The sequence below is a fragment of the Siphateles boraxobius genome, unplaced genomic scaffold (genome assembly GCF_051911475.1).
Source record: "Siphateles boraxobius isolate OS27281-9 unplaced genomic scaffold, OSU_SipBor_1 25, whole genome shotgun sequence".
NCBI lineage: Eukaryota > Metazoa > Chordata > Actinopteri > Cypriniformes > Leuciscidae > Siphateles > Siphateles boraxobius.
The window spans coordinates 31,293,582-31,319,023 of record NW_027508866.1 but is presented as its reverse complement, the minus strand read 5'-3'; the positions used below and the strand labels follow the sequence as shown (position 1 = coordinate 31,319,023).

General features: G+C 43.6%; 1 protein-coding gene across 1 annotated transcript in view; it reads right to left on the bottom strand.

Annotated features, from left to right (window-relative positions):
- Positions 1-25,442, bottom strand: part of ggt5b (gamma-glutamyltransferase 5b) — a 47,924-nt gene that overhangs the window by 10,873 nt on the left and 11,609 nt on the right. The window contains exons 2-3 of the mRNA XM_077243492.1: positions 2,649-2,776; positions 1,621-1,716 (exon numbers count right to left, since the gene is read on the bottom strand). Of these exons, the coding sequence (XP_077099607.1) occupies positions 1,621-1,716; positions 2,649-2,776 (224 nt within the window). The remainder of the gene's footprint in view (positions 1-1,620; positions 1,717-2,648; positions 2,777-25,442) is intronic.

Genomic DNA, 25,442 nt, shown 5'->3' with positions numbered 1-25,442 from the left:
TTGTTAATATGAGAGTTATGAGATATTATTTAAGAGATTTAAGCATTGTATTACATGAGTAGCTCTCGGCCACTATCTTTTTAAAAAAAAAGTAGCTCTCAAATGAAAAAAGGTTGGAGACCCCTGCTCTAGAGCTTCATGACTGAACTAGATATTTGTAATGTAACAAAAGATTTAATTTCTTTTTTAAATACTCTGAACTTTCTAATCATCCAAGTCAAAATTATCATAAAAAATATCATGGTTTAAAACAAAAAGCACAACTGTTTTTAACATTGATACAATAAATGTTTCTTGAGCAGCAAATCATCATATTAGAATGATTTCTGAAGCATCATGTGACACTGACGACTGGAGTAATGATGCTAAAAGGAATACATTACGTTTTAAAGCAGACTCAAATAGAAAACAGTTATTTTTATTGTAATAATAAATAAATATTTATTTATTTATTAATGGGGAGCATAAGATTCTTCTTTCAAAAACATTTACCTATCCCAAACCTTTGAATTGTAGTATACAGTGTGTGACGCTTAAAAAAACCCCACACATTTAAACTCGATTTTTATATTTTCTGGAAACCTAAATGATCCATGTCCAACCAAAACTTGCTGCCACAATTCTAAGATGTTTTGCGTAAGTGTCAGGGTGATGCTTAACTATTAGTTACCAAAGTTTAATATTAGGCTTGGACATCTATTTATATCCCCAACCCTTAGTGTGATCAATAAGGAAAGACACATTTCGAGACTTACTTTAAGTGAAACTGGTATGAAACATTAAAAAAAGCACATATTTTGGCTATTATTGGAACGCTGCACGCAAAATTTTGCCATCAACTACTGCCAAATCAGATTATTTCCAGCTTTAATTTCAGTGTAGTTTCGTTCTTTTACATCAATGCCTTTGGGAAAGAAACTAAAAAAAATTACAGAAATACAATAATAAAAAGAGTTGCTCTATGCATAAACATTTAGGATGCATTAGACAACTACACATTATTGTGTCAACAGTTGAATCTAGCTTTTGAGTCATTCTGGGTAAATGTATTAGTCACTATAATCAGTTTATCTGGCATTTTAGCGGTCCAGGAAATACACTTAAGAAAATTAAACAAGCAAAACAAGTCCACTTAAGTACACAATTCTCCCTAAGGTCTTCCCCTCACCCACACACAATGTCCCATTGTACTTTTTTTTATATCTTCAACTTACTCATATGTTATTACACAAGATAAGATCTAATACAACAGGGAAAAAAATACAAATGGCATGTTTATGAAACCCAAAAATTCCAAATAAAGTTGTCTCATCAGTTTCTCACACCACCTAAAATTTCCTTCTTCCATGAATCATAGATGGATAAGTCAGGCAGAATATCTGAGCTTGGATGGAAAGTGGATGGCAATTTATACAGCCAAACTCAACAAAAAAAAGACAGAAAGTTTCTTCCTTTTTAATGGAAGAAAGAAAATAATGTGGATTTGGAATAACATTAGATTGAATGATGTATATAATGAGTAAATAATGGGTGAACTTTCCCTTAAGACATTTCACTTCCTGTCTAAATAAAAGGCTAATGTAGGATGCTTTACCCTGCTTCCATGTAGTAGAGCTTTACCTGTTTTTAAAATCGGTGTTTCCAAACACTCATTCAGCAAATCCGCTCTGAAAATTTTTGGGACCGTTTCTCTTGAGCTGATGATTTTCACTTTGCCTTGAAAAAACAGAGCAGTACTTAAACTGGTGGGTTTATGCATATTTAATTTTCAAAATGGTAGTATCATGCCTTGTTATTTACGGCATGTGTACTTTTCTTTGTCTCTTTTAGTTCCTTAAAAAATGTTTTTGTTGGATGGTCATCTAATGTTTTTCAAATGTTTACGAGAACATTCAAAAGTAATGTTCCCATAATGTCTGCAAAATGAACAAATGGAATGTTCCCTCAATGTTAAATAAAAAAACTTTTTAAAAATGTTTAAATAACTGGACTTTTGAACCTAATGGGAATGTTAGCAAAACGTTCTTGGAACATATTTTGGTTACACTATTTCGATGCTTCACTTTATACTTTTTATCAAGTATAAGTATCTTTGCAACTACATGTCAACTAACTCTGAATAGTATTAGTAAACACTAGAAAACTGGTAGTAGACTGTTAGGTTAGGGTTGGCTGTTAGGGTTCGAGAAAGTAGAATAAGTTGACATGTAGAGTTGCAAAGTTACTTATAGTCAGTAGAATGTCTGTTGGGGGAGCATCAAAATAAAGTGTTAGCACATATTAAGCAGCCAGTTTACTAATAATCTGAGAATTAGTTGACTTGTACAGTAGTTGCAAAGTTACGTATAGTTAGTCCAGCGTATAAAGTGGACCATTGAAATAAAGTGTTACCAATGTTTTTGTTAGCTGGGAAACCGGCTCAAAACAGTAGAAACAAGTCTACACAAAAATTAATTCCTGCTTGTTTATGCTGGATATTTCAACAGAAAGTCTAGCTTTCCATTAAACGTCTTGAGAAACTCCATCAGCCATACCGGTGATGTTTTATGACTCATGATGCAATTTTTACAGCAAAGCCCAAACAAACATAACTATAATTTTCAAATTTACTTGACAGTGCTTTTCACAATACATATACAAGGACACACCCGTTTTGTCCATAATGGTAAATATGGCCCCTCCACCCAAGCCCATGCTCTGTGGGTTGACCAGTCCAGTGCAGAGCAGCGCTGCTATGGCTGCGTCCACTGCTGAGCCCCCCTGAAGCAGCATGTCCCTGTGAACACAAGACATGTCTCATCATCACTTTAGCATAGGGTTACAATCCGTTGTTACCCCAAAATAACAAGAAAAAAATTAGAAATCATATTTTGCATCACATTTTCTTTACTTTTACATTCAATTTAGATGTTGTGCTGACTTTATTTCCATGACAATTGCACCCCCCCCCCCCACACACACACATTCTCATTACTGAAGTAATGAAAACCTTCAGACACAAGTTAGCATAAATTAAAATCCATTCAATCATTTAGATTAGATTTTTTGCATTTCAGTAATATTTATTGAGAATATTTCATATTACTGTAACATTTGTATAAGGGAAGAGTTCAGAAGAGAGTGGAAGCAGAGCAGCACATGTATGCAGACTACTGTTAATGCATATTACAGTAATGAGAATAGCTAATTAGGGGACAACGCGCTTAATTGTGAATGCAAAAATTCAATGTAACTATAACTATAAAACTTTTTAACTATATATGTAAACCATTTTTCTTTTCTTTTTTACATTTGGAGTTTAGGTCAGAGTCGGTTAGCCTATGTCTTAACAGTCAGTTAAGTCTTTAGTGAACATAAACAGTTGAGAAAGAAATCAGATGTGTATCATATTGGATCCATGCATTAGGTGTTAAAGTGTCAGCAGCCTAATACAGTAAATACCTTCTGTCACGAATCTGTTCCATGCACTTCCGGTTGGTCACCCACTCACAGCATGGATTCTTGCACTTCACTACAATCCCCATCATTCATTACAATGACGAAACACACAGCTGATTCCACTAATCACGCTCACACCTGAGAACTATCTCACACTCTTTATAAGCCTTGGACTTTCTCTCCCTGTGGCCGAGTATTGTATTGCATTTAGCGCTCCCCTAGTGTTAGCTACTCTACAGAGCCCATCCAGTGTTCATTGCTTTGCCTGTTTTCCTGTGTTCTGATTCCAGCCCGTGTTTCCTGGATTTACCCCTAGCCTAGCCCTTTGGACTCTGTTAGCGCCTCGTTTGGATTTTGCTGGTTACCTGGATTATATCTCTTTGCCTTGCCCCTGTTGGGTGTTGTTTGCTGATCGTCGACCCACGCTTGTCCTAAGGATCACTCTGTGTCATCATGCCTCTGGCATTGCTGTTTATTGATCTTGCCTGTATTCGACCATGTTTTGGAATAAAGCCCTGCAAATGGATCCGCACATCTCTCGTCTTGTTCAGCCCGTTACAGAATAGTCGGCCACAGGGAGAGAAAGTCCAAGGCTTATAAAGAGTGTGAGATAGTTCTCAGGTGTGAGCGTGATTAGTGGAATCAGCTGTGTGTGTCGTCAATGTAATGAATGTTGGGGATTGTAGTGAAATGCAAGAATACATGCTGTGAGCGGGTGGCCTCTAGTGTTGACCAACCGGAAGTGCAAGGACCAGATTCGTGACACAAACGGACAAAGTGTAGTAAAATAAAGACCTAAATGTGTATTTTGGACTTTTTTTCAACACAAGTCTGAAAGAAGACATGATATTGAAGACAAATAGCCCAAAAGCTCAAAATTGACCAATGAAAACCCCCCCCGATGTTTTTGCCCTTAAGTGTCTCGCCTTAAAAGGCCACCATGTCCTAGGCCGTACAGACAAACATGGCAGTGGTATCCTACATAAATCGCCAAGGCGGTCTCAGGTCAAACAACCTGAACGCCATGACCAGGAGCCTTATACTATGGGCTCTACTATGGGCTCAGCACAACCTAAGAGCGGCGCCTGTGCCAGGCATTCTGAACCAGGGTGCGGATATCCAGATATATATATATTATCCAGAGAAAATGTTCCCCCAGGGCAATGGTTTCTCCATCCAGAGACGGTTCAGTTAATTTGGAGCACCTTTGGCAGGGCAGAGGTCGAATCCTTTGTCTCAGAAGACAACGCTCATTGCCAAACATATTTTTCAAAGAGCAAGGACGCGCTTGCCCACGATTGGCCGAGCCTCCTGCTATATGCATTCCCTCCGGTCAAGATGCAAGATGCTAAAAGCTTCCTATGCTCTTGTGTCCGGTCAATCGGTGGGAAGAAACGACCTCGTCGTGCACAGGTTATCTCACTAGCAGCTCTTTCCTCGCCAGAAGACGTAAGAGATGCGAATTTACTCTGTCCCGTCAGGGCTGTCAGAGTTTATGTGTAGCGTTCTCCCTCATTCAGACAGTCGGAACAGCTCTTTGTATGCTTTGGCGGCCGCACCAAAGGGCTCAGTGTGACAAAGCAGAGATTATCGCGCTGGATAGTAGACACTATCGCGCTGGCTTATGAGTCTGAGGGCCTTAATTGCCCCCTAGGCGTCAGAGCTCATTCCACGAGAGCCATGGCCTCATCATGGGCTTGGTCAAGTGGAATACCTATTGAAGATATCTGTGCGGCAGCCGGTTGGGCCTCGCTGTCCACATTTATCAGATTTTATATAACCTGGAAGTTCCCGCTTTACAAGCTAGGGTCCTTTCAGTGTAAGTTTAAGCACAAAACCCCCTAGGCCAAGGGTCCGATACATATCTGGTCCTGGCTATCTGGAACTACATTCTTATATTACATATACATACATTATAAGGACTTGGCCCTGTCTGGCCCATTTCCTGTTTTTTTCCTATATGAGGCTTGTCAAAATGCCTGGTTCTATGGGATTCATAACTTTACTCCTCTAAGGGCCTCAGGCATCTGCTTCAGGTTACATATGGAGCAAAGTTAAGCACGCACAGCGTTTTGAAGGGGATTCCCATAGCGTAAGCTAGCCTTACGCAATACGAGAGACCTCTCGAAATGGAACGTCTCAGTTACTAAAGTAACCTCGGCTCCCTGAGATGAGGGAACGAGTATTGCGTAACCCGCCGTGCTACTGTGCTTTGATCAGGGGATCGCTTCTGTCGACTTAACCTGACTACCTTTGGCTGAATGGGCCAATTTATAGGCTTAGGCCACGCCCATTCTGGCGGGCTCCGACGCGTCAGGGCTCTAAGCTGCCTGATTGATTCTCGCGTCTGAGCCACCTCGCCATAGGTTCGTCCAGTTGCCGCAGCACAGCCAATGACCACTTATGATCCTGATCGATTGCTCCTGTCTGCCTAGCTGCCTGCTGTTTTGTTTGCTTCGAGGCTGTAAGCCCCGTCTAAGCCTCGTATTAGCTTTGTATTTCTTTCTGTTTTGAACCATCATTTACTACCATTTCTAGTTGTTTATACTACTAAATACAGCTTAGACAACATCTCAGATTAACCTGACATCGCTAGCTTCCGTTATTGTTAGCACAACACGCTAGTAACTCGCTAGCCTGTTAACGCGCCACCCGTGCGCTCAGTTATTTATTTATTTTTCTCTTGCGCGCCCGGGCCTCTGAGTTCATAAAAAGCCCAGTTGAGTAAGAATCAGTCAACAAAAACGGTGAGTAATGTCTTGTCCTGTTATTGTCACCTGCACTTCATGTTACATGTTTAGCATAGCCTTCCCCGTCGGCAATATAGGGTTTATATGTGATAAATGCAAGGAGACAGTCAGGCTGACAGAGAAGATTTCAGAATTAGAAACACGCATCCAAACTTTAATTGAGGATAGTAAGTGTGCTAGAGCTTTAGATTAGGGATGGGGCCGATCCGATCCAGTATCGGTATCGGCTCCGATACAGCCATTTTTGCCGGATCGGGTATCGGTCAGACGAGGCCGATCTAAATCCGATATTGTGTGTTTACTATTGTGTTATTGTTGTTAAGCACCACAAAAGTATTATAAAGCACCATTAAGTGTTCGTGCACTATATTATAAGTGTTCTGAAGCCATTCTATAGTATAATGTGAGATAGAAATGAATATTTAAGTCATTAAATTCAAGATCACGTAAACTGTTCCCTCCGCTGCGGCTGTCAATCATTCTTCATTCAGCATTCAACAGCGCGTCGCGTTCGGTTATGACAGTCAACTCGATGAAACTCTCCAAGATGATTCAATTACTATTATTATACTTGATCTGTAGATAAAGCTCTATGGTTTCGGATAAAATGACTATCTTGCTGGACTTGCTGTACCTTAATCATGTTACTTTTTAACGTGTGTCTGTTAGATCACAACACTGGAGAGCACTATAATTGTTCTTCAAGCACACAGTAACTGAAATTTAAAACTGTTAAAAGAAAAGGCTGAATAAACTATTGCATAGATAGATACTGTACAATACACTACGCATCAATATGTCTTTCCTTTGTGCGTTGAACTTTTCAATGCGGACTCGACGCGCTGCGCGCTGTGACTCCATGTTGCTTCAAGCGCATCATTCTGCGCTCGGGATGCGCATAAACGCTTTGTGCCGCACTGTATTGGAGTCTTTCATAATCATATCATAATACTTTTGCGCAATGAAAGATTATTAAATGTCCCATCTATCATATGTTGCTGCCTCAATAAACAGCTGTGCTATACATTAAAAAAATGTCTTAATTTTATAGTAGCTAGACTATATATAAAATAATTTATCTTTTTGATTTTTGTTTTCTTGTTTTTTATGAATGTATTTTACAACAATACAAACAGCAATGTGTAACGTTTTACCAGATTTGGTGCTGGTGCCTACACTTATTGTCTCTTATTTGTTTCTAACCTTATACTTACCTCAAGTTGCCTTTTGGGACATACATGCATACATATCATACTTGCCTGTAGAGAGAAGTTTATTGCAGCATCATATAAAATCAACAATAATGATAATAATAATATTAAAGCAAACACAGCTCTGGTATCGGAATAGTATCGGTATCGGCCGATATCCAAATTCAGGTATCGGGATCGGATCGGAAGTGAAAAAATGCGGATCGGTGAATCCCTACTTTAGATACTATTTTGGATGCGCCTAGCATAGTGAACTCTTTACATGATTCAGTTACGGCTGAATTATTGCCTGTGCAGCAAGGCAAATGGGTGACGGTGAGGGATCGCTCTAGTCGCGGATCAAAAAACCACTCTTCTGTTCCGATTACCATAACAAATCGATTTGCCCCGCTCAGTGAAACACCCACTGAGAATTCTGTTAATTGTGCCCTGGTAATTGGTGATTCGATCACACGGAACGTGAAAATAGGGACACCAGCCAACAAAGTCACATGTTTGCCGGGAGCCAGAGCGCCTGATATCAAAGCAAATTTAAAAGTGCTGGCTAATGCTAATTGTAAATTCTCTAAGATTGTTATTCACGTCGGCACTAATGATGTTCGACTCCGCCAGTCGGAGATCACCAAAATTAATAATAAAGAGGTGTTTGAACTCGCAAGTACGATGTCAGGCACTGTAATTTGCTCTGGCCCCCTTCCTGTTCGAAGGAGTGATGAGATAGTTAGCAGATTGTCATCACTCAATGGCTGGCTGTCTAAATGGTGTCCGCAAAATAATATAGAATTCATAGACAATTGGAAAAGTTTTTGGGGCAAACCTGACCTGTTGAAAAGAGATGGTATTCATCCCTCCTGGGATGGTGCTGCTCTTCTCTCTAGTAATTTGGCTCATAGTCTTAGAGACAAAACATGACAATCTGGGGCTCAGGTCAGGATGCAGACAGACTGGCTAAACCGACCGTCTGCTAGCGGCCTCGCGTCACCAATGTCAGATAAATCCCATCACATAGAGCCTCTTTCACCTAGATATCATCATATAGAGACTGTGTCTGTTCCCCGAATTTGGAAATCCAAAAAACTTCCTAACCGATCTAAGGTTAAAAATGTAATTGATATTCAACAAATAAAAAATAGATATAATACAGATGAACAAACGATAAAGCTTGGGTTGCTGAATATCCGATCCTTTACTTCAAAAGCGCTCATAGTTAATGATATGATTTTAGATTATAACCTAGATGTGCTGTGTATGACAGAAACCTGGCTAAAACCAAACGATTACATTACTTTTAAGGAGTCCACCCCCCATGATTACTGTTATAAACATGAACCTCGTCTGAAAGGCAAAGGGGGAGGTGTTGCTGTAATTTATAGTAATATTTTCAAAACCACTAAAAAATCTAGTTTTAATTATACCTATTTTGAAGTGTTGGTGCTTAATGTAAAAATATATAATGTAAACGATAAATCAAGTTTGAGAATTCTGCTGGCAACTGTATACAGGCCACCAGGGCACCATAAAGATTTTATCAAAGAATTTTCTGACTTTCTATCAGAATTAGTATTGACTGCAGATAAAGTCCTAATTGTTGGTGATTTTAATATACATGTAGATAATGAAAAAGATGCAATGGGATTGGCATTTAAAAGACATTCTTAACACTATTGGAGTTAGACAACACGTGTCAGGACCTACTCATTGTCGTAATCACACTCTAGATCTAATATTATCACATGGAATCAATGTTGATGCTGTTGAAATTCTACAGCAGAGCGACGACATCTCAGATCATTATCTAGTCTCATGTAAATTACATTTAGCCAAGGCTGCAAAGCCAACTCCGTGTTACAAGTTGGTTAGACCTATCACTTCTGCCACTAAAGATTGCTTTATCAATAATCTTCCTAATCAGTTTCATCATCTCAGCATCCCAGATAGCTTAGAAGAACTTGATATTGCGACAGAAACTTTTAACTCTCTCCTTTCCAGCACTTTAGACACAGTTGCTCTGTTGCGCTTAAAGAAGATTAAAGAAAATAGTCCAACGCCGTGGTACAGCGAGCACACCCGGGCCCTTAAGAGAGCAGCCAGAAAAATGGAGCGCAACTGGAAGTTTATGACTTTATGAACTGGACTTTATGAACTTCTTCACTTATAAGATTGATAATATTAGGGACAAAATTATAACTATGCAACCGTCTATTACAGCATCGCATCAGGGAGTGCATTATAGTCTCCCTGAGGTAAAATTTGATTCATTCATTGCCATAGGAGAGGAAGAATTTTGCAAACTCGTTAATTCATCTAAATCGACAACATGTATGTTAGACCCTATACCGACTAAACTATTGAAAGAGATGCTTCCAGAAGTCATAGATCCTCTTCTTAACATCATTAATTCGTCTTTGTCTCTAGGATACGTACCAAAAACCTTTAAGCTGGCTATGATTAAACCACTTGTTAAAAAAACGCAACTTGATCCTACAGAATTAGTCAATTACAGGCCGATCTCAAATCTACCTTTTCTATCAAAGATATTAGAAAAAGCAGTATCCTCACAACTGTGTTCCTTTCTTGAAGGAAATGATATCTGCGAGGATTTCCAGTCAGGATTTAGACCGCACCATAGCACTGAGACAGCTCTCATTAGAGTCACAAATGATATGCTCTTATCATCTGATAGTGGTTGTATCTCTCTATTAGTGTTACTTGATCTTAGTGCTGCATTTGACACCATTGACCACACTATTCTCTTAAATAGACTAAAAAACTATGTTGGCATTAGTGGAATTGCATTAGCATGGTTTAAATCATATTTATCTGACCGCTGTCAGTTTGTAGCAGTAAATGAAGAGATGTCTTATCGATCACAAGTTCAGTATGCCGTACCACAAGGCTCAGTACTAGGACCGCTGCTGTTCACTCTGTACATGCTACCTTTAGGAGATATCATTAGGAAACATGGAATTAGCTTTCACTGTTATGCTGATGATACTCAGCTCTATATTTCTTCCAAACCTAACGAAACTCACCAATTCACAAAATTATCGGAATGCATAGTTGATATAAAAAATTGGATGACTAGTAATTTCCTACAACTAGATTCTGAAAAAACAGAGATTCTAATTATTGGAAAAAAAAACTTCCACACGTAATAACCTAGAATACTGTTTAACACTTAATGGCTGCTCTGTTAAGTCTTCGTCGTCAGTTAGGAACCTGGGTGTGCTCTTTGATACCAATCTTTCATTTGAAAGTCACGTGTCTAGTGTCTATAAAACCGCATTTTTCCATCTTAAAAATATATCTAAATTACGTCATATGCTCTCATTGACAAATGCGGAACAACTAGTTCATGCGTTCAAGACATCAAGGCTAGATTATTGTAATGCTCTACTGGGTGGTTGCCCTGCACGCTTAAACAAACTACAGCTAGTTCAAAACGCAGCCGCTAGAGTTCTTACCAGAACCAGGAAGTACGACCATATTAGCCCGGTTCTGTCAACACTGCATTGGCTCCCTATTAAACATCGTATAAATTTTTAAAATATTGCTGATTACTTACAAAGCACTAAATGGTTTAGCTCCACCATACTTGAGCGAGCTCTTAACGCATTATAGTCCTTCACGTCTATTGCGATCTCAAAGTTCTGCCCAGTTGATAATACCTAGAATATCTAAATCGACTGCTGGAGGTAGATCCTTTTCCTATTTAGCACCAAAACTTTGGAACAATCTTCCTAACATTGTCCGGGAAGCAGACACAGTCTGTCAGTTCAAAGCTAGACTAAAAACTCATCTCTTTGACCTAGCATTCACATAACACTCTATAGACTTCTATAATTCAATATTAGTCTGCTTAGATTAGGTCAGCCGGAACTGGGAACACTTCCCTTAAATCCTGATGTACTCGTTACATCATAAGAAGAATGGCATCTACGCTAATTTTAGTGTCTTTGTTTATCCCGAGGTTTTCCCGCAGCCTGCCGGATCCAGGCCGTTTCCAGATCTGACGAAGGACTTTCGCCTGGACCTGATGACAATGCAGTGCTGAAGTGCCAACTAGCCTCTCCCTATGGAGGATCCCTATACCACTCTACATATAAAGCGTTGTGGATTATTTTGCTTCGCGTACCTACCCGAAGTGATAAGATAAAATAAAATTCTGCATCAAAATGTATAAACAAGACAAGTAGTTTGTTTAGGCATGGTTTGTAAGGAATTACAAACCTGCGCACATATATTCAAACGCACATAACTATAGAATCAATTCTTAATGCGCATGTGAACGCCATCAGCGTCTATCACAGGTTCACGTTTACAGTCTGTTTAGAGAGAACGGTGTCGTCTTAGCGGCCCCTAATTTAATAACAACTATCATTTAGACGGAAGTGAATCAATCAAAACTAACTTTAGCTGGAAAAAACATTTTTCAAGAACCACTATAAAACTAAACTAATCTCTGTTACCTTAAATGATATGTTTATCTCTGTAAAGCTGCTTTGAAACAATCTACATTGTTAAAAGCGCTATATAAATGAGGATGACTTGACTTGACTTGACCGCGCTAGGTGTTCATCTGTGTCTGCTGTGTAGCTGCATTGCGATTTAAAAATGTGGCTTCAATATTCTCGAGAAAAGGAGTTTTCCCATAGTATAAGCTAGCCTTACGCAATACTCATTCCCTCATCTCAGGGAACCGAGGTTACGTAAGTAACCGAGACGACTTCATGCACATACCATTATGTTCATTAGTGTTCATTAGTGTGAATATGAGTGATGCATCATTATGTGATTGATGGTCAAAGTCATATCACTTACGTGATATAAAGACCGGTGCTCTCTTAAGAAGTTCTCTTATGTTTCAGATGTTTGATTTTTTTTTTTTCATTGCCTCTGAAAGATCTCACAGTTCCTTTAATCGGGTCAAGACATCCTGTGAAATCAGACATCGGAGATCATCCTTTGTGGCGTATTGCCCTATTATCCTTTGAAGTCACTGCTGCATGCAGAGACACAACCAGTTTGACCCATATATGTGCTTAAAGCACAAGAGAGTGCTAACATTCATTTAGAAAGCAAGAATTTTCTGAATTCTGCCAGATTGTGCACATGTTTTTGGTGCGTGTATGTGAAGGCTATAACTCTCAAGGTTCATTGAGCTTTCGGGTATCATTTCTACTCTGGCTCAGACTTGCCTCAAGATTCTCATTTTTCATACTGACATGAACACATAAAAGAACGGTAATATACAGTATCTGCAGGAAATGAGCTTGTGAATGTGTCGTATTCCCTGAAGCATTGAGTTTTTAAAGTAACAATAAATACAATTTTTGGATTAAATTTTTAAAAAAAGTGTTGACTGATGTACATTATCCCAAATGTTTCCCACAATGTTTAAATCCTGAATTTTCAGAGAAATCAGCTATTTTAAACAGTGTAATGTCCTGCGTCATTGCGTCGCCTGTCAATGACGTCATATCCGTGTTACCCTCATTTTCCGCGAAGACTCTTTAATATTATGATATCTGTCAGGACCACTATTGTCAAAGACAACTGAGAATTAGCATACAATTTGGATTGGCAGTATAGTTCTGTTCTGGGCAAGAACTCCCTGCGCATCTATGCAGCCTAGCATGAATAAGAGCAGGGAGAACAGCAATAACCCCCCTTAGGGTAAACAGAACAGAACCAACATGATTGTACTGCAGATATCCTTATTCAATATTTTAATGTACAACATATGAATGAATGAATGAATGAATAAAATTTTATTATTGTGTCATGCGTAGGATTACGCCCAGCCCACATGGGCTTACAAGACACCAACAAAAAGAAAGAAAAAGATTAATACAAGATAGCCAAGTCCAGAGTACATCGTATAGAGATAAGCATTAGAGACGAAATACTACTACTAATAATAATAATAAGTAACATATGTATTCAAATACATGCATGTATTGTAATCATATACAGATGTATTCGCATTTACTCAAATAACCACCAATATATACCCATTAACATTCACAGAACAAAATTAAATCTAGTTAAACAAACTAGCTTGCCTTCTTTTCCAAGCCTTTGACACAAAATTTGCAAACTTAAATACATCATAATTAAACAGGCATACTAATTTTTGATCATCAGCATACCAAAATATTTCAGAGATTTGTCGTTTAACTTCCAGAAACAAAGATTCTCTTAGGTCATCATAATGTGTACAATACAAAAGAAAATGAGATTCACTTCCCACTTCCCCAAGGTCACACAGCACAGAGCACACACAATCTGTTTTCCTCTGGAATATTTTTAAATCGACCAACCTCAATGGCCAGAGGCAAAATCCCACATCTGAGCTGTGCAACCTAGGATCTCTGGCTTCTAGATAAACGAGATGTAGCATATAAATCTGGACTAAAATTCTGTTTCGTATGCATATATGTCCTTAATTTCGGCTTTAATAAAGCATTTTCAAACAAGTTTTCTTCAAATTTCAATAATAACTTATGTTTAAGCAAATTGACATTAAAACCTAAATTATTCCTGTAGATATACAACATCATTTGAGAATTTAGTCTGATTCAAAGGGGAATCAGAATGCCAAATCCTGACTGGAAGAGAGGGGGAGCTGGGGAGAGAGGAGGGTAATGCGCTCCTGAGAAACTCGATAGCAGCTGATAATACTGAAGAGCTTGTCGGCACCCTGTCATCACACACACCTAGGGATGGGTACCGAAACCCGGTATTAAACAGGCCCCGGGGCTGAATTTCGAAAGACCGCTGTATCGATAAGCTCAGACATTATCGGTTCTGCTGGAGAAATTAAGAAAATACACGTACTATTTATTATTGCAATAAAGAGTAAGACGTAATCTTGAACATGTTTATCTCGCCAGCCAGTTCTGTAGGCTATATAATAATATTAAACTATTTGTCTGTGATGTAATTTTGCTATTCACAGTCCAGAAGAGAGAGAGCGATCGCTCACGCGGAGCCACAGCGCGCACCATAAGATAGCCCTGCTTAATGAATGACAAAGAGGACAGAACTAAAAAATTTAACGTTATTACACTTTAGATAAGGATATTATTCTAATTTTATTTTAGATTTCGGCTTTCAAAGATTATAAAAAAGAAGATATTTGAGATGAAACCATTACAAACTAGACGCAATCTGTCTAGCGCAACTTCCTTCCCTTCACCGCGATGCGCTGTCATTTCTTCCTAAAACCCAAACGTACCGTCAGAATCAGCACGATCGGTGATTGTTGTAAAATGCAGTCTCTACTGTTGCTAAATTGCAGACGCGTTTAATCATTAAAAGAGCTATTAAAAGCACAAAAATCTGTGCAAGAGACCCTGTTCACAAGGTCGCTCCGAAATGTACTGCAACGAGACAAGAAAAGTATAGCTAAAGTAACACTAGGTAACTTCTCAACCTTCATAATATATTTGTGACCTGTCACAGAAACCAGGGACACAAGTCTGCAGCACAACCTTCGAGCAAAATGTGAAAGAAGAGGTTTTTTTTCAAAATTGGTGAATTTAAATTTTTTGCAGAATCTGTTAATTGAAATCACGAAGAAGCCTCTCCATGTTTGAGATAGCAGTATTGGTATATTTAAAAGCTTACATTTTGAGGTTGAAATCGGCTTGTTTTCGGAGATTCTAGCATGCAGTAGGGGCGTGGCGTGTCATTGTCTGTGTGTATATCCATACTGAATAACCGAGTAGGAGGTCTCTGTTTTCACACTGGTGGGTGTTTATAAATCATGCAATGAAAATGATGCCCTACTCCCGACCCCACCCCTAAGACCTACCCACACTGTGACGTGGGCAAATCAGGTAACGCGGTTGAAAACGCCCCTCTGTTTATGGCCTCGCCCCCTGATTTGGTAACTCCTATTACCGTCTGCAGAGACCTCTATTTGGAATAACCCGGCGCTTTTGCCCCCGCCCTCTAAGTGAACCGCATGGTTACTTATTATGCTGTGCTCTGGCAGGCTCTATCTCATATCAAAATTCAATGAAGATGGATGCCGCAAAGATTGTCGCAGACGAAATGAACCGTGGCAGTTACACCGAAAATGTTTTCGCCGCACTTCGTGGGCTCGGGAAACTGAACCGGAGGTATGGGTGCGGTGCGCGCGCCCTCAGTGCTTGAATACGGCGGCTCGGCTCGCTGACAGCGGTGGCTGGCTGTTTCATATGTGACGTCCCGATCGCTTTGAATGGGGAACGTTTTTTGAACAGGGAACAGAGTTAATGGACTGGCAACAATCTCCATAGAACATGAACTGGCACAGAGAATCGAAATAGAGGATGCAGTTAAGACCTTTGCTGCGATGAAGGCCCGCTGTGCACGTTTCTGAAATGTAAGTTAAGCTTCATTTGCTCTTTAGTCGTTATTTAAGATGCTGAACCTGCTGATGATATAATGTGTTTGTGGACATTTCATTTGTGTGTGTATACGCACATAAGAAAGTGGTGTAAAGAGATTTGCAACAGTAATTTGAGGAGGTGAAATGTGATTATTTGGAAAATTCCTGTCATGACTGCTTAAAGAAAAATGCCAGCAGGTATTTGCCTCCTGCATAAACTTTAATATTGTTGAAATTTTGGGCACACGAGCGTTGCGCACTATTTGCGTTATATGTAGGCCTATGGCTTATTGGTCTTTGTGTGTTGTTGCTGGTTTTGCGTTATATGTATATGGCATATTGGTCTTTGTGTGTTGTTGCTGGTTTTGCGTTATATGTATATGGCATATTGGTCTTTGTGTGTTGTTGCTCGTTTTGCGTTACATGTAGGCTATTTGGCATTATTGTCTTTGAGTGTTGTTGCTGGTACGTTGCAAATAGAGGGGCAGCACAATTGTTTTTCGCCTAGTGCGGCAGAAGTGCACTCATTCGAAGTGCAAAAAAGCTGTAAAGCACAGGGGGGAGCTTTACAGGGGGTATGGCTTATCTAAATGAGATGTAAATGAGCCCTATTGTCACTCCCAGCAGCAGAGACAGGTGAGAACTGAACAATATTTAGAGGTCGTTTTCTCATCTTTGAGCTTTTTTAAGTGCCTAGCTTCAAATGGCCACAACTTCTCCAAATATTATCAGATTTCCACATGTTACACATCGTTGGAAAGCTTGGAGATTACACTTTCAGAATCTATGAATAACTCAAAATGCCCCAGAACCGACTTGTGTCCCTAGTTTCCGTGACCGGTCACATTTCCAAGTCTCTTGTGATGGTACATCGTCTTACAATAGGTTGAATGACACGTCTGCCATAACCTGACGGGGTCTGTAGCGTTTTTAATCGTACTTTTAAACTTCGGGTTTCGGGTAGTAACCGGCGAACAAAGAGAACTACAAAATTCAACTGTTTTACGGCATATACGTCACTTCCACCACCACCGGCACTTCCTTAAAATCGGACGTGCGAGCCTAATGTTATAGTCATGGCCGAAGCAGCACCGAAAAACAAGAAAGCAAAGGTTTTATCGGAGCGAAGCAAAAAGAGAAAAAGAGAAAGTGATCGCGTTAAAGGCAGAACGAGGATCAACATTGGGCCAGCGTTTTCTCGCTGTAGTGAGCTGAAGGAGGAGGAGGGGTGCCCGACCGATGCGGACTTGGCTGTCATGCTTTTGGACTAGTAAGTATATTGCTTGCATACTATCTCTGTTTTTTTTGGTCTGCCTGACTATGTTACGGAAGCTATCTTATCCTCCGTTTATCTTCATGAATCAAGTAATGATAGTAGAGTAGCAAATTATCAATCTGGTAGCTAGTAAACGATATTCTAGTTTTTGATGGTTAGCATTCTCGTTCTGATTTGAAATTTGCAATCGATGAAATGCAAATAGCAAATGTTTGACCTAAAAAGTGTACTCTACTCAACATGTACAAAGAAAAAAATCTAATGAAAGCCTATGTCTAAACGGCCTGTACAAGTTTGGCAGGGGCTACATTCTTGCAAGTAAATATATAAGATGTACAAAATCATATTTTAATATACCTAACATGTCTGTGATATTTGTTTATTTGTCTTGCCTCAAGCTATAATGCAAATCGAATTGTAAAATTTGCAGATTCATTTATGGTAGCTTGATATTATAATATTGACGATATATGGTTATTATCTACAACTCAAAGATTGCATTGAAGTACCATATAGATTCAGTAAAACGGTAACCAATAGACTAGGCTACTATAATGACGCTGGCTTGTAAACGTGATCATCGCGATCATTTGTCGTTAGAAAAAAAATAAAACCCATGAAATTATATTCATAAGACATGCTGAAATATATGCCACTGTACCTGGGATGAAGACATTTCACACGCTACGCAGCAGAACACCTGCATGTGACCTCCTCCTACAGTGTTCAGGGCTATCATGGTTGTCAACAAATGCACGTGTATGTAGGATGAAAGAGTTTACGACAGTAGTAGAGGACAATACTGTTTCCCAACTGTATGGGGACCCCGAGAACAAAAGTTACCTGGTGTTACTTTAACTTTGGACTTCATGTGCGCATCTAAACTATCAAATATACAGATGAATATAAAAATGACCAGCTCTGACTAAAGTTTAGCTATCCTTGAGAGAAAGAACGCATTATGTTGATGTTTTGAGAGGACTCTCCTGTTTATAGTTAGAGCCTGGCCAAATCCAACCTTGGAAAGGCTGTGTGTCGGTGTGTGTTAGTCTTCTTGGTTACAGGTTAAGGAACCACTGGCATTTTTGGAGATTGACTGAGTTGTTGTTCTGGGCATGCTGGCCCCCAGCAACCCAAATCTGCGACCTGGAAGGTCATTTCGTGCCTAACTTCAGGGTCCGAGGGTCAGCTACATAATCGATGGAGATACAGTATGCTTCCGTCTATCTGTATATGTGTGGAAAATTACTGTGTTTATCTATTTCTATTTCTATCTATTAGAATCATTCAACCTGTAAGCAATGACGTAGCTTAGACCTTGGAAATGGTATAACTCCTGTGAGAGTCTTGAAACTGACTTCTGCTGATGAAACTGCAAACTATCTTCAGTAAAACTTTTCTTTAATTTATTATAATTCTGACTCTGGGTCTTCATTCTTCATATCTGGTTCTGGGTCTTTGACTGTATACCCCTTACAATAAAATATTAATAACCAATCATAACTTGTTATAATTGATTATGAATATTTGGGTCAGTTAATCGGATTAACTTGATGTAGCTACATTAACATTACAACCAATTACTCAGTTCATCCTGTGAACCCTCAATGTTGGTTATTAATTAATAGAAATGTACATTTCCAGGGCATGGGAAATGTCTTTCTTTCTAAGTACTACTAAGAGCAAGTAGTCAAGATCGATATGATTATTGACTCCCAGATATGAGCTTGAGACACGGACAACTTTACGTGTGACATGAACAAGGTTTTATTAACTAGACTAAACATTTAAACTACTCTAACATACACATACATGCATGCATACAGTTTCCCATGGGAAAGAGAGCCGAAGCAGAATATAGGAAAGCAAGAAGTTGTAGCATTGTTTGAAATTCAGCAGATCAACAGCCTTGAGCAAACCATCAGTTTAGTTCTAACCCGCCCTTCTGTATCGAATAATGGGACTAAGTTTGATACGTCTCGTCGGAGGAGTTACCAACGAAATGGGATCACGCTAGGGAGACCAACTGCCTTCGAGTGAACTAAAACGAGCCAATAAACATTGGCATGCAAGATTTGCATTCCGCGCACCGCCTACCAGTGCGGGTATAAAGCGGAAGCAAGCGCATACACATTTGCTTTTTGCTTCGGAGCCAACCGGTTGTGTCCTCTGAGTGAATGAGTTTCAAGAAAGTGTTTTCTTTGTGCGCAAAGAGTCTGCTCTTTTTCTGGATCTCTCTGTGTTGGTGTGACGGCACTTCAGTGATCTTCGCGAGCTCCCGGCTGCCGGTTGTGATTACACGCTATCTACATCTTTCAAAAGAGTTGTTTTCACAGCTGGTATTCGGTTGAGTGCACACAGCGGGCTTGCAGTTTCCCCGCTGTTTTGCCGCGTTGATCCCTGCGTGCTTCAGCACAATAAGAGAGCATTCTCTAAAAGAGTAACACGGGTGAAGATCGCGTCCTTTTCAGGATGACGTTTCATCCGCGTGTTTCTGGATGCGGTCAATATCTGCCACCGGTTGATGGTCACGATCGCTGTCTCTCGTGCTTGGGGCTCGCGCACGCTGAGGCAGCGTTCGTGAACGAGTCATGTTCTCACTGCGGGAACATGACCGTTGCGATGCTTAGATCGAGACTAAGATCCCTCAAACGAGGGGGAGTCCCTTTGGAGATTCCCCGATCTAGTTCTTCTTCTGGTTCACTTCAGCTACTTCAGCACTTCGGCTAATCCCATTGGTGGTCTGAGGATTACAGTGAGGAATATCCAGCCGAGTGAAAGACCCCCACAGGCTCCTCACTCCTCCGCATCGCTGCCATTGGAGCCTCCGGAGGAGCACACTGGGCCATCTCGTGTGGTCCCGGTCGTTTCCTTCGGGGCTCCGCCGGAGGACCAGATGTCGATCGCTGCATCGGAGGGAGAGCGGACATCTTCTGGAGATGGCGACTCGACTGCGTTGCCCCCTTCGGGTGTGGTAGCGTTAGCCGAGCCGGATCCGGAAATGGCCGCTATGCTTTCCCGGGCGGCTGCGAGTGTCGGGCTCGAATGGAACCCTCCACCGCGTCCCGAACCCTCGCGGCTCGACGATTGGTATCTCTGGTTCCTTTCTTTCCGGAAGTGCATGACGAGGTGACAAGGTCGTGGATGGCCCCTCTGGCGGCCAGACACACATCGGCTCCCTCCTCCTCCCTCACCACTCTCGATGGCAGGGCAGTGAAGGGATACGTGGACATCCCCCCAGTGGAACGGTCAATAGCGATGCAGTTGTGTCCTAAGACCGCGTCCACCTGGCGGGGTAACCCCACCCTCCCCTCCCGCGCCTGTAGGTTCTCTTCCAGTCTGACAGTCTCTACAGCGCAGGCGGAGAAGCTGCTTCTGCCCTGCATGCCATGGCGCTTCTCCAGGTCTACCAGGCCAAAGCGCTCTGACATGCAGGAGGGTGGTACCGACCCAGGGGTGCTCCAAGAGCTGCGTACGGCGACTCACCTCGCCCTCTGGGCGACGAAAGTCACCGCACACTCCCTGGGTCGGGCGATATCCACGCTTGTGGTCCAGGAGCGACACCTCTGGCTCACCCGGGCCGATATGCGCGAGTTGGACAAGTCCAGGTTCCTGAACTTCCCCATATATCACAGGGTGGCCTCTTTGGCGACGCGGTGGAGAGCTACGCCCAACAGTTCTCCGCCGCCCAGAAGCAGTCGGAGGTTATCAAGAACATCATGACTCGGAGACGGCCTGCTGCTGCCCCGTCCCCGTCGCCAGCGCCTCCGGCTGCTCTTTGCCGAGGGCGCCCTCCTGCCGCCGCCCCTGCCCAGCCTAGGTATCAGCCCCCTAAGCAGCAGGGTGCTGGCCGCAAGAGAGCTGCCCAGCCCGCTCGGGAGTCGTCTAAACCTCCCGGGAAGAGGAGAGGGAAACGACCCTGAGACAGGCGACCCAGAGGATGCAGTGGCTGCCCGTCGGGAGGGAACCTCTGTTCCTCTCCTTCCCCCGGAGGAGGTCCGGGTGGAGAATCTTTTTTTTCCTTTTCTTTCTGTTCTGCCACTGACCACCCAGTCAGCGGTACCCAAAGTTTCAATAAAAGAGCAGTTTCTACTTCCTCTGGGTCACTCACGGTCGATTCTGGTAGCCGAGGTCGGCCAAGTGCCTCGCTGCTCCCAGTCTCCCCCGTCCAATAGGGTTAGAATGACAGTGTGCGCCACCACGTTGCCTCGCCGCTCTCATTCCCTTCACCCCAGCGTTCAGACGCCAGTGACGTCGCTACGGCCTCGTCGCTCTCGTCTCCCGCTGGGCAAGGAGGTGCGGAAATCGGGATTCGACGCCTCCGGGCCTCCCTCCTCGTTTCCCCTCCTTCCTTCGCCTCGGGACAGCCAGCAGCTGAACGCCTCTGGGCCTTCCCTGTTGCCTGTCCCCCGGTGGAAGCAGGTAGGTGTTGCCCCGCACACCCAGACCCCTCTCTCGGCCGCAGTAATGCCTCCGGAGTCCGGTCCCTGCCTTCCACCTTGCTACACCTAGCGCTGCCGAGACCGTCCCGATGGCTCATTCGTACCATTCGGCTCGGCTATGCAATTCAGTTTGCCCGCCTGCCTCCCAAGTTCAGGGGCATCCGCTTCACCAGTGTGCGGAGTGTCGATGCCCTGTTTTGAGGAAGGAGATCGACGTCCTGCTGGCGAAGGACGCGATCGAGCCGGTCCCTCCAGCCGAGATGAGGTCTGGGTTCTACAGCCCTTACTTCATTGTACCCAAGAAAGGCGGTGGGTTATGAATCGGGCCCTACACAAGCTCCCGTTCAAAATGCTCACGCAGAAATGCATCTTCGAATGCATCCCTCCCCAGGATTGGTTTGCGGCGATCGACCTGAAGGACGCATACCTTCATGTCTCGATTCTTCCTCGTCACAGACCGTTTTTTCGGTTTGCGTTCGAGAGTCGAGCATATCAGTACAAGGTCCTACCCTTCGGCTTGGCCCTGTCGCCCCGTGTCTTCACGAAAGTCGTGGAGGTGGCCATTGTTCCCATGAGAGAACATGGCGTTCGTGTTCTCAACTATCTCGACGACTGACTTATAATAGCTCACTCGCGAGATCTGTTGTGCGAACTCAGGGACTTTGTGCTCCACCACCTCAGCCGATAGGGACTTCAGGTCAACTGGGACAAGAGCAAACTCTGCCCCACGCAGAGGATCTCTTATCTCGGTATGGAGTTGGACTCGGTCGGTCAGACTGCGCGGCTCACCGAGGAGCGCGTCCAGTCAGTGCTCAACTGCCTCAAGTCTTTTCAAGGCAAGTCTGCGGTCCTACTGAAACAGTTTCAGAGGCTCCTGGGGCATATGGCAGCCGCAGCCGCAGTAATGCCGTTCGGCCTGCTTCATATGAGACCGCTTCAGCGCTGGCTTCACGATCGAGTCGCGAGATGGGTGTGGCAGAGCGCCACGTTCCGGGTCAACATTACCCCGCACTATCGCCAAACCTTTAGTCCTTGGTTGGACCCTGTTTTTCTACGGGCCGGAGTTCCCTTAGTCCAGGTGTCCAGGCATGCTGTGTTTTTCACAGATGCCTCTGCCAACGGATGGGGGGGCCACGTACAACGGGCATGCAGTTTCAGGTCTGTGGACGACGCCTCAACTGCATTGGCACATAAACTGCCTAGAGTTGCAAGCAGTACGCTTAGCCTTGTGCCGCCTCAAGGGGCTGATTCTGCACAAGCATGTACTGGTCCGTACGGACCGCACTGCGACCGTTGCGTACATCAACCGTCAAGGTGTTCAACACCGCCGTCGTATGTCGCGACTTGCCCGCCATCTCCTCCTATGGAGTCAAAAGCATTTGAGGTCGCTTCGGGCCATTCACATCCCTGGTGCGCTCAACCGTGTAGCCGACGAGCTCTCACGGCAGCCGCCCTCTTCCGTGAGAATGGCGACTCCATCCCCAGGTGGTTAAGCTGATTTGGGGAATCTTCGGAGCCGCTCAGATAGATCTGTTTGCCTCTCCGGACATGACCCACTGCCGGCTGTTTTATTCCCTGACCGAAGGATCCCTCGGCACGGATGCACTGGCACACAGCTGGCCCCGGGGCCTTCGCAAATATGCGTTTCCCCCAGTGAGCCTTCTCGCACAGACTTCGTGCAAGGTCAGGGAGGACGAGGAGCAGGTCCTGCTTGTTGCGCCGTATTGACCCAACCGGAGTTGGTTCGTGGAACTCATGCTCCTCGCAACAGCCCCTCCTTGGCCCATTCTTTTGAGGAAGGATCTACTTTCTCAGAGACGGGGCACCCTATGGCACCCGCGTCCAGACCTCTGGAATCTTCATGTCTGGTCCCTGGATGGGACGCGGAGGTTCTAGGTGTCCTACCACAGGCTGTGGTAGACACCATCACTTCCGCTAGAGCCCCCTCTACGAGGCGCCTCTATGCATTGAAGTGGAACCTGTTAGTCGATTGGTGTTCTTCCCACCGGGAAGACCCACGAACTTGCCCTATCAGAGTCGGGCTTTCCTTCCTGCAAGATGGGTTGGAGAGAAGGCTGTCTCCCTCCACCCTCAAAGTGTATGTTGCCGCGATAGCCGCTCATCACGATGCAGTAGAAGGTAAGTCATTAGGAAAGCACGACCTGGTCATCAGATTCCTTAGGGGTGCCAGAAGGCTAAATCCGCCTCTTAATCCGCACCCCGTACCCTCTTGGAACTTAACTCTAGTGCTCAGAGCACTTCAGAGGCCCCCCTTTGAGCCATTGCAAACGGTTGGGTTTAATATCCTGTCTATAAAGACAGCTCTCCTGTTGGCTTTGGCCTCCTTTAAGAGGGTAGGGGATCTGCGGGCTTTTTCGATCGACGAATCGTGCCTTGAGTTCGGGGCGGGCCTTTCTCATGTTGTTCTGAGACCCCGGCTCGGATATGTGCCCAAGGTTCCTACCACTCCATTTGTAGATCAGGTAGTGAACCTGCAAGCGCTGCCCCCGGAGGAGGCAGACCCAGCCCTTGCTTTTCTCTGTCCCGTCCGCGCCCTGCATTGTTGCGTGGACAGAACGCAAAGCTTCAGGACCTCAGATCAGCTCTTCATCTATTACGGAGGCCAGCAGAAGGGGAAGGCTGTCTCCAAGCAGAGGTTAGCCCACTGGCTAGTGGATGCTATCGTCCGGGCTTATGCTTCCCAGGACGTGCCTTGCCCACCTAGGTTGAGGGCACACTCTACTAGGAGTGTTGCCTCCTCCTGGGCTTTGGCGCAAGGCGCCTCGCTGACAGACATCTGTAGAGCTGCGGGCTGGGTGACAACTAACACGTTCGCTAGATTCTATAGCCTCCGTGTTGAACCTGTCTCCTCCTGTGTACTCGCTACGGCCAGTAACGCGAGGAATTAGGTTATGTCGGCTTGCTACGCCATTCCCGCCCCTCGGCCGGATACCTGCGTCTTCTTACTCCGTTGGTTCCCCAACATACGGCTAACCTCGTGAGTTCCTCCATCACCCCTTCGGCACCAGGCGAGGTGGATCGCCCGGCACTGGGTCTATTACCTCTCGTGGGAGTTGTGTGTAGACTGGGTGGCCTACAGTGGTCCCTTCGGCGACCCATTTTCTCCACGATCCAGCTACCCTCTGGGCTAGCATCGTCTCTTCCCTTCGACAGACCATTCTGTCGTCCTTGCTGAGTACGCTCCCACCCCTCGGGCTGGGACTACCTCAAGGACTGCCATGTGTTTCACTACCCCACGGGTTAGTACACATGTGTATTCCAGTGCCTCCCTTTGGGGGGAGGTCTTTGGACACGCTTTCCCAGTGTTATCCATATCCACTGAGAGGGTCTTGTAGAACAGCAGTGTGATTTTCCTAGCTAGCTCCCGCCAAGACGATAAGAAACTGCTCCGGCGGGTAGCTAAGCTGGGCGCTGGAAGGGGCCAGCACCATGGCGTTTTGTTAGGGATCCCAATTCGTTGGAAACTCCTCCGACGAGACGTAGGAGTTCCCACGAAAGGGAACATCTCGGTTACGTATGTAACCCTCGTTCCCTGAGTAGGGAACGGAGACATCTCGTCCCGTCGCCATGCTGCTGTACCTTCGCGGAGGACTGGAAACCGCCCGGCTCCTCAGCGAAAAGCAAATGTGTATGCGCTTGCCTCCGCTTTATACCCGCACTGGTAGGCAGTGCGCGGAATGCAAATCTTGCATGCCAATGTTTATTGGTTCGTTTTAGTTCACTCGAAGGTAGGGATGGGAATTGATAAGATTTTATCAATATCAATGCCACTAACGATTCTGCTTATCGATCCGATTCTTTAACGATTCTCTTATCGATTCCTGATAGCACTATGTGGGAAAAAGTAGTCTTTTTCGGGGGGGAAAACAAGTCGTTTTAATGCTTACACTTGACTAAGCAAACTGTACTTTTTATGTAATTTCT